General features: G+C 43.7%; 1 protein-coding gene across 1 annotated transcript; it reads left to right on the top strand.

Moving 5' to 3' along the window:
* The first annotated feature begins 790 nt into the window (after nucleotides 1-790).
* POLB (DNA polymerase beta) lies at nucleotides 791-8,504 on the top strand. The gene is made up of 14 exons (XM_042886306.1): nucleotides 791-911; nucleotides 1,003-1,060; nucleotides 1,184-1,250; nucleotides 2,045-2,119; nucleotides 2,612-2,670; nucleotides 3,824-3,873; nucleotides 4,314-4,365; nucleotides 5,051-5,105; nucleotides 5,193-5,265; nucleotides 5,497-5,567; nucleotides 6,248-6,334; nucleotides 6,830-6,894; nucleotides 7,379-7,518; nucleotides 8,123-8,504. The coding sequence occupies exons 1-14, from the start codon at nucleotides 851-853 to the stop codon at nucleotides 8,215-8,217; spliced, it is 1,008 nt and encodes a 335-aa protein (XP_042742240.1). The 5' UTR covers nucleotides 791-850; the 3' UTR covers nucleotides 8,218-8,504.
* The last annotated feature ends 455 nt before the right edge of the window (nucleotides 8,505-8,959 follow it).

Genomic DNA, 8,959 nt, shown 5'->3' with positions numbered 1-8,959 from the left:
AGTGGTATCCTGGACTGCATTAGAAATAGCGCAGCCAGCAGGAGCAGGGAGGTGATCATCCCTCTGTACTCAGCACTGGTGAGGCTGCATCTCAAGTACTGTGTTCAGTTTTGGGCCCCTCACTGCAAGAAAGGCATTGAGGCCCTGGAACGTGTCCAGAGAAAGGCAGGGAAACTGGTGAGGGATCTGCAGCACAAGTCTTATGAGGAGCAGCTGAGGGATCTGGGGTTGTTCAGTCTGGAGAAGAGGAGGCTCAGGGGAGACCTCACTGCACTCTACAGCTTCCTGAAGGGAGGCTGTGATGAAGAGGAGTTTGGCCTCTTTTCCCAGGCTACAACCAGGACCCGAGGAAACGGCCGCAAGTTGTAGCAGAGGAGGTTTAGGTTGGACATAAGGAAGAACTTTTTCTCTCAGGCACTGCAATGGCTGCCCAGGGAGGTGGTGGAGTCGCCGTCCCTGGCAGCGTTCAAGAGGCGTCTGGATGAGGAGCTGCGAGATGTGGTTTAGTGCTTGTGGTAGCAGTGGTGATGGGAGGGCGGTTGTACAGGATGATCTTGCAGGTTCCAACCTTGTGATTCTATGGTTCTATGCTTCTGTGGTTCCATGGTTCCGTTGTTCTGTGGTTCTGTGGTTCTACGGCTCCATAGTTCTACGACTCTTCGCAGTCAGCCGCGTCTCCTCGGCGCAGGCAGAACGCAGAGCCCCGCCCCGCCCCGCTGGAGCCGCAGCGCAGCGGCAGCGCGATTCGCGCGTTCCTCATTGCGCGCCGCAGCCTGTCGCGGTCTGATGACGTCACCGCCAGACGTGCTGCCGGGTGATTTTCCGGTGTCGGTCGCTTCTGCCGCCCGCAATGAGCAAGCGGAAGGCGCCGCAGGAGAGCCTCAACCAGGGCATCACGGACTTCCTCATGGGTACGGGGAGCTCGAGCGGGGAGGGGGGGGATGGTGTAGGGCGATGTTCTGGGATCCGGCTCGACTGCTCCGACTGTGTTTCTCCCTGTAGAGCTAGCGAATTACGAACGAAACGTGAACCGAGCCATCCACAAGTACAACGCCTACAGGTACCGCCTCCTTCCTCAGGGCTGCCTTTTTTTTTTTTCCCCTCTCCCTTCTTTCGGGGGCCCGGCCTTGCTGCAGGGCTGAGCGCTGCTCGGTTCTGGGTGCTGACCGACATCGTTCTGCAGGAAAGCGGCCTCTGTCATCTCCCGGTACCCCAGCAGAATACAGAATGGAGCGGAAGCTAAGAAGCTGGTAGGTCTCGGGGCGAGTTTGGACTTCTCAGGGTGGAGGAGCTGTGTTAGGATGGTACCGAGGCTTCCGGGAGGAGGGAGACAGAGTGCGAATGACTCTGTATCATCAGCTTCTGCTGGCAACCGGCTTAAGGAGGGGGGAGTATAGCATATGAGCTGCAGGGATTTCATACGTGGAACTGGGGACTCCAGCTGGGTCTCCTTGGTAAAAGGCTTCTGCTGTGACAGGTTTCCCCTTCACACAGAATCACAGAATGGCCAGGGTTAGAAGGGACATCAAGGATCATGAAGCTCCAACCCCCTGCCACACGCAGGGCTGCCAACCTCCACATTTCATACCTGCCCAGGGCCTCATCCAACCTGGCCTTGAACACCTCCAGAGATGGACGGGGCATCACAGCGTCTCTGGGCAGCTGTTCCAGCACCTCACTGCTCTCATAGCAAAGAACTTCCCCCTGACATCCAACCTCAGTCTCCCCTCCCTCAGCTTCAAACCGTTTCCCCTTGTCCTGCTGTTATCTACCCTTTCCAAGAGTTGTAAATTGAATTGGAGTTGTAGGAATCAAAACCTGGTTTAAAATAACTGTTTTCAGGGGACTTGTAATACAGCACTTGAAGTACTGTGTTTGTGCTACTGTTGCTGTACCCTTCAATGCTCTTGATCTCTTTTAGACCAATGTTTTAAATGGTTTCTGTGACTTCACGGTTCTTTTTGTTGAGCTTTATTTTTCTTAGATGTAATGACTGTAAGTGACCTTGAAATTGACTTGTATTTCATCCTTCCTCAATGTTTAGGATGGAGTAGGTGCTAAAATAGCTGAGAAGATAGATGAGTTTTTATCTACTGGAAAGCTTCGCAAATTGGAAAAGGTGTGTTTCTTTCCCTTGTGCTTTATTTCTCAGTAGTTGTTTTACTTTGTACTTTGGAAGCAGTCTGCTTTGTGCAGTTTCTGTTGCTCTCTGTGGAGAGACTGATGTCGAGCAGAAGAATGGTGGGCTCTGTGCAAAGTAAAAAGTGGGGAACAAGAAGCTTAGCCAAAGCGTCAGAACTGTTTACTTATGAAAATATTTAGATTGTCTAATAGGTTCATGAATGTCTTCTGTGGGAAGTGAAGTTCTGACTCTGAAAGGCTGTGGAATTGAGTTTGAACCACGCTGTTTACTTTAGTATGGGCAGTTAAGATAATGTGCAGGAATGGTACATATGGCACTGTTCTAATGCACAGTATTACTGTTAGCACTGGTTTGTTCTGATTTACAGTAGCTCTCCGAAGCAGAATCTGACCAAGTTGTTTTATAAGCTTTCTTCATTTACTGAAATGGAGTAAAGAAGAGTTTGTTCACATTATTATGTTTTTGCAGATTCGACAAGATGATACAAGTGCTTCCATCAACTTCCTGACACGAGTTACTGGCATTGGGTAAAGCTTAGTTGTTATTTGTTAGTGTGTGTCGGGGGGGAGGTTGTTGTTGTTGGAGTTGTGGAGCTGTCAGTTACAGATTTTGCAGTGGAGGAGTGGAAGTAGAAAGCTCCTGTGTGCAAGCTGAGAGGGGAAGGAGAGAGGTGATCAAAAACTGCATCAAAAGATTGAGAAGAGTAGAATCAAGATTGAGAAAAGAAGAATCAAGAAGGCAGAGTAGGAGCCTATGAGATTATGGTGCAAAATCTGATGAAGGAGAATAGTACTTGTGCCATGTTTGCAAAAGGAGATCCAGAGCCCTGCCAACTCCTCGAAAACAGGGCTTTTCAGAAGGGTGATATGAGGAGGTCTTAAGCTTCTACTTGTTCCTATTCTGTGCATGGGGAAATTCTGGCAGCAAAGAGCTCAGTCTACAGACAGGCACTGAATTTTGCATGTGCACAGGAGCAGAAGTGCATATCTTGAGTGAGAAGGGCTGTGATACTGCTTGCCCAGAACAGGATTGGCTAAATACAGAATGCCTGTGCTTAAACACAGAACAGAGTGGAATGCTGTGGGGAAGAGGAGGGAAAAGCAATATTGAAACCCCTTGAGACTGAAGGCAGGGAATGCAGAGGTTCTGAAGTAATTCTGAAGAAAGATTTGCTGCAAGTTTGTGGGTGTTTATGTTGTGCTTATGATAAACCCTTCAGCCAAGTTGCTTTTCTGTACTGTAGGTTGCAAGCTAGAGTCTTGTGTGGATTTTTGTTTGTTTTGTTGTAAGTTCTATTCTAAAGGCACCTGCATTGTTGCCTTAAGCTGGCTCAGAGGCTGCTTGTAGTTAATGTAGCTCTTGTGCCTTCAGTTACATATCAGTATTGGCTAAAGCTGCATTGGCTGTTGGGTGAGATTTTTTTTGTTTCCTTTTTAAAATCATAAAATCAGTGTATAGTTCCATCAGTACTAAAAAATGTGTGGGCCAAGCTTTGGGTAGTGGTTTCTGTTGCTTGAAAATACAAATCAAAAATGTGCACGACAAAAGGATGGGAAGCATTATAAGCAACTTCAATCCTGACCTGATGAATCTAGGCAGCAGCAGTGAATTCTGATGTCCTTTGCAGCCTTGTAAGATTCCTGCTGTTCCTAACTGCGTGTTGCTTTGCTCTTTTTGCAGTCCTGCTGCTGCTAGGAAGTTTGTTGAGGAAGGAATCAAGACTTTAGAAGGTGAGTACGAGTGTAGCTTTGGGTCCTTGGTTTATTCTCCAGTAATGTTTCTTTTGTCACATTGCTTGTTTCACAGTGATGCTGTAACAGCAGATAAGCCTTCAGTTTGAGGAAATTGTACTGACCAAATAACAACAAGAAGCTAGTCTAAATGTGGTGCACAGGCTGGAGGCACTATATACATACATGCAGTAGGGTATTTATAGATTAAATAACATCATTTTTGTGTTTAAAATTAATAGTCCATTGAAGTCTGTATCAGGAAGGTGTGCTGGGCATTCCTACTCATACTGTCAGCTGCTGAGCAACCTGTTTAAAATCTCTTTGTTGTGTTTGAAGTTGCTATTTGCTTGTTAGATATTCTTCATTTGCATCATCTTTTTGTTGAAAACTCACTGTAAGAATTTTGCTCTTAAGTAACTTTCTTTTTAATCTTTTAGATCTAAGAAAAAATGAGCACAAGCTGACCCATCACCAGCGAATTGGGTTGAAGTGAGATTTTTTTTTTGGCTGCTTGTGCTTGGCTTTCCTAATAACTGCTTAAGACACCAGAATGTAATGTAAGGTTATGGAGGCCAAGTAAGGTCCTGTCCTCTCTGCATGCTCTATGTGCAGGGACAGCTTTGGTGTACCTGAATCAGTGGCAGGGGTTCAGGGTTTGTGGCCTCTAGTGAGTGAGAAGTGTTATGCAGCTCTTTATTTACTCGTTCATTTTCCCCACTACTCACCTGAGCTCCATGCTTGCTATGCATCTTTACATGTGTGAGTATTCACAGGAAAATACTGCTAAGGAAGGGAGTGTGAGATTACCCACCTGACCCGTGGGTGTTTCCTATGTGTTTTTAGCTTGTGTATCGTCCTCGGTTCTGCTTCTGCACTGTGCTCAGATGTTACTCTAGTGCTGAACTGCAGGAATAGTTTTCAGCTCTCTGCAGGCTTCCTTTTGACCCTAGTTGCACTTTAACCCACCTGAAGTGGGATTGGAGGAAAGTCCTACATCTAGGAGAGTTGTCTGAAGATGCAGGGATTGGGCTGCTTCTCTGGGCTGAGAATGGGGAACTTCTGGTGATGTGATATGAAAATTCTATTGTTTCTTCTGATACCACTTTTAACTGACTAAAATTTCAAGGTGCTACCCGTACCCCTCTTTCAGATGCTTTTACTCTTCTGTACACAGATATTTTGAAGATTTTGAGAAAAGAATCCCGAGGGAAGAAATGCTGCAAATGCAGGTCAGAAAGTCTTTGTCAAAGACTTGAGGCATTGAAGGCCAGTGAATAACAGGCGTCTTGAAACATTCATCTTTCCTCTTTTCATAGGAAATTGTGCTGAAAGAGGTAAAGAACGTGGACCCAAATTATATTGCTACAGTCTGTGGCAGTTTTAGGCGAGGTTGGTGCACTGTGATCTTGCTGGATTTTATTTTGGGCAAATAAGCAAACACAATAATGCATGTTTTTCTAGAGAGCAAGTTTATGCTACGAATGCTGTTTCTGGAAAATCCACTGACTATTATTTATAAGAAATGTGTGTTTTTCAGAAGAGGTTAGAAGCATTTTCATCAGTGTTCTTATACTTCTCATCTTATGTAGGAGGGATTTTCTTTGCTTCTTACTCGCCTAGGTGCAGAGTCGAGTGGTGACATGGATGTTCTCTTAACCCATCCGACTTTCACATCTGAATCATCCAAACAGGTCTGCTTCTCTGCTACTGTGTTTAGTACTGAGCAGTATTTCCAGAAGGCTGTTTTACATTTGGATCACATGTAGTGTCAGACTTGCATTTCAGTTTCCTGCATCTTTTTGTAGCTGTTTGATCACCATTTTTATTTGGAGGAGGTAAGATGTGGATCTGAGAAGCAATTTCATGCTGTGTTCTCAGCACAGCGTCTTTGCTCTCATCCTTCCCTCAGTCGTCTTCCTTCACTCCTCCTAAATTCATATGCTGAACAAAGTAGAATTGCAACAACTATGTGAATAAAGCAGGGATTAAGGTATCTGCTGATGTGGCCTCTTTCTTTTGGGGGTGAAGCAGATGCCCTGCTGCCCTTACAGTCTTTTGTGGCAGTCCTAACGATAATCCATTTTTTCATGTTGCTTCTGTAGATTAATTGCTTCGAGGTTGAGAACTCAAACCAAGAGGCAAGTTTTGTCACTCTAAATGAAAACAACCTGACGTGGGTTTCACTTGGAAACTTTCCTCATGTTTCAACATTGTAATTCTATTAGCTTTTTCTCAGTGTTGCTCTGATCCTTTTTCTCTTGGTCAGATTTCATGTCGGTAACATATGTAATTGTGTGATGTCCTGCAGCTAGACTGCTAAGACATTCTTGCTGCAAGTGAAGTAATTTCTTCTTGTTGTTACTGTTCCTAGTCAAAGCTTCTGCATCAAGTTGTAGAACAACTGGAAAAAGTCCACTTTGTCACTGATGTGCTGTCTAAAGGTGACACCAAATTCATGGTAAGACCTTTCAGAGGAAGGGGGGATGTGGTAGGGATTGCCTCTCATGACAAAAGCTAGGATATGTACAAAAATGTTGTTTAGACTGCTGCTGTTGTGGGATTTTTTCATATTATTTTTTCTCTTAAAAGCTCTTTGCAGTTGTGGCTTAGTGAATCTCTTGTTAAAATGGAAAATAATTCCTGTTGTCCTTCCTGCTATGTAACTTAAGAAGTAATGATGTGCTATGTTGAATTACAGTCCTCTTAGCAGCAGTTCCCAGTGCTAGTGATGTCCAGCTGTTCTAATAAAATATTTGATCAGTTCGGTAAGAACTTAATTTTACTCTCCAAGATAATTGATGATCAAACAAGAGCTGTGTGCATTTGGAACTGTGTATTTTGAAAGTTTCTTTAGCACTGGGGTAGTCAAGAACAGTCAAGCCCTATAATGTAAGTCTATCTCAGACCTGTTTAATGTAATTTTTAATTTCTTGCTTCCTTTGCTTTCTCCCAGGGTGTCTGCCAGCTGCCAGATAAAGATGATGGAACATCGTATCCACACAGGAGAATTGATATTCGGTATTCTTTCCAATAAATAAAGAATTTAGCCATCTGCTGTATTATAGACATTTGTTTCAAGTTCTGCATCCAAATCTCTATTTCCGTGTTTAGAAGAAGGCATTTACTAGGTTTCCAGTTGCCTTGTATGGAAATCACTGTGTAAGTGCCCATGTTTAGAACAGGTTATTAGCAAGAATACTGTATTTGAAATCATGGCTTTGTCTCCAGTTTCAGAATTGTGACCTACTTGATGGTGCTGTTTTGCCATGAGTTCTTGGCAGTGATCAAAGCATCGTAACAATAAATTATGAGTCAGGTTGGATGTGTTGAACCTTTCTTTGATAGGAATTGGGCACCTGGAAGAGTCAAATGTGCAGAATTCCAGAATGTGTGTGCTTGAACACTGTTCTAGATTTGCTCCCTTTTTAAGTGGCTGAATTCCAAATGGCTTGTAGCTTCAGATTTGTCCTAAATATATATTTCTCTTCTGTTTTTATTCTAGGCTTATCCCTAAGGATCAGTATTACTGTGGTGTGCTGTATTTCACAGGCAGTGATATATTCAATAAGAACATGAGGGCCCACGCTCTGGAAATGGGCTTCACAATCAATGAGTATACAATCCGTCCCTTGGGTGTCACTGGTCAGTCTGGGCTTTTAAACAGCATTCTTTCCAGTTGTGTATTTTGTGTGATCCTCTCCTTTAATCATTTTCTCAATTGGAAATCTTGGCAAATACTGTAATTAACAAAATGTTTCACTCTGTCCTTCTTGGAACCAGAGGAAAGCAAGCTACTAATGTATAGACAGCACTGTGGAACAAAATAAGCACATCAGGGCACCTGATCTACTTCGGCTTAACTGAACTACAGTTTGGATTTGCTGTGCAATGCACAGCACGTATTTTCTTATTCTTTTCATGTGATTTATGTCTTCCAGTTGTTTCCCATTGGGGGTCTGACTGCAAATTGTGTGTATATTTTTTTAACTGTATAAGCATTGTAGCTCCACAGTTAATTGTTTTATTTCTCCTTACACTGAGAATGAACACCTAAATATTGTGTGAAAAGCTCTGTGGGTGGTGTTTGTGGTGGTGGCTTTTTTCCCGTGTGTTTTTTGGGTGCTTATCATTTCACTTGCAAATACGTTTTGCTTACAGTGGATTTTCTTGATCTTGCAATGCATTTGACAGTCCAGGATTATATGGAATTTCCACCTTTCAAATAGCATCTGTAATATGCTTGCAGGAGTCGCTGGGGAGGCCCTACCAGTAGAATGTGAGAAGGACATCTTTGACTACATCCAGTGGAAATACCGAGAGCCAAAGGATCGGAGTGAATAACCGTCTGCATTTGTGACTTAGAAAGGCGTTTTCAAAGCTTTCTGTGAACATCTGTGTAGAAAACATGCATGTTCTTTAGACTTTACTGCAAAAAATGTGCATTGCTGATATTTAAAAGGAAGGTATGTGTAGTAAAGTTTTAAATCCTTTCTGTACTTTAGAGAAAGTGGATGAGAACCCAGTGTGAAACAGCACTCCCTGAAGAGGTGCTTGTAGTCTGCCTTCTGATGTGCTCGTCCTGGTAGCCTAGAATACTTTCTGCTGGTTTAAGCTATAACTCCCCCCCCCCCCCCTTAAATATGATATTTTACTGTTTTTTGTCTAATTTTTCCATATTTTAAAATGTAATTTGTTTTCTTTCTAGTCTTTCTCTTCTTTCTGTTCCTTTGTTCAGTCCTAACATCATCGTGCCGCTCTCTATCTGTCCAGTTCCTTTCTTTGCACTGTAGAGATATTTGTGGAGGGTTTGGAGTGGATGAAATAAATAATTAATTAACCTTAAAGGAGAAATAAACGTTTATTTCATTTCTTTGCTGCTGTTCTTAAATGTTGGGTGATCCATTCCTACATCAACTTCTAAGGACAAATATACTCGTCCTTGCTGAAGGTTGCAGGTGCTGTACCAACGAGCCTTCTGCGCATGCGTACCCCCCTCGACAAGCTCTGCGCCTGTGTACGCCCAACCCTCTGCGCATGCGTAATCCTGACTGCGCAGGCGACTAAGCCACCGCACTGCGCGTGC

Source organism: Lagopus leucura, unplaced genomic scaffold, assembly GCF_019238085.1.
Source record: "Lagopus leucura isolate 7727_CA_CO unplaced genomic scaffold, USGS_WTPT01 Super-Scaffold_100056, whole genome shotgun sequence".
Taxonomy (NCBI): Eukaryota; Metazoa; Chordata; class Aves; order Galliformes; family Phasianidae; genus Lagopus; species Lagopus leucura.
Note: the sequence above shows the minus strand (reverse complement) of the source record. Positions and strands in the feature narration are given on the sequence as shown.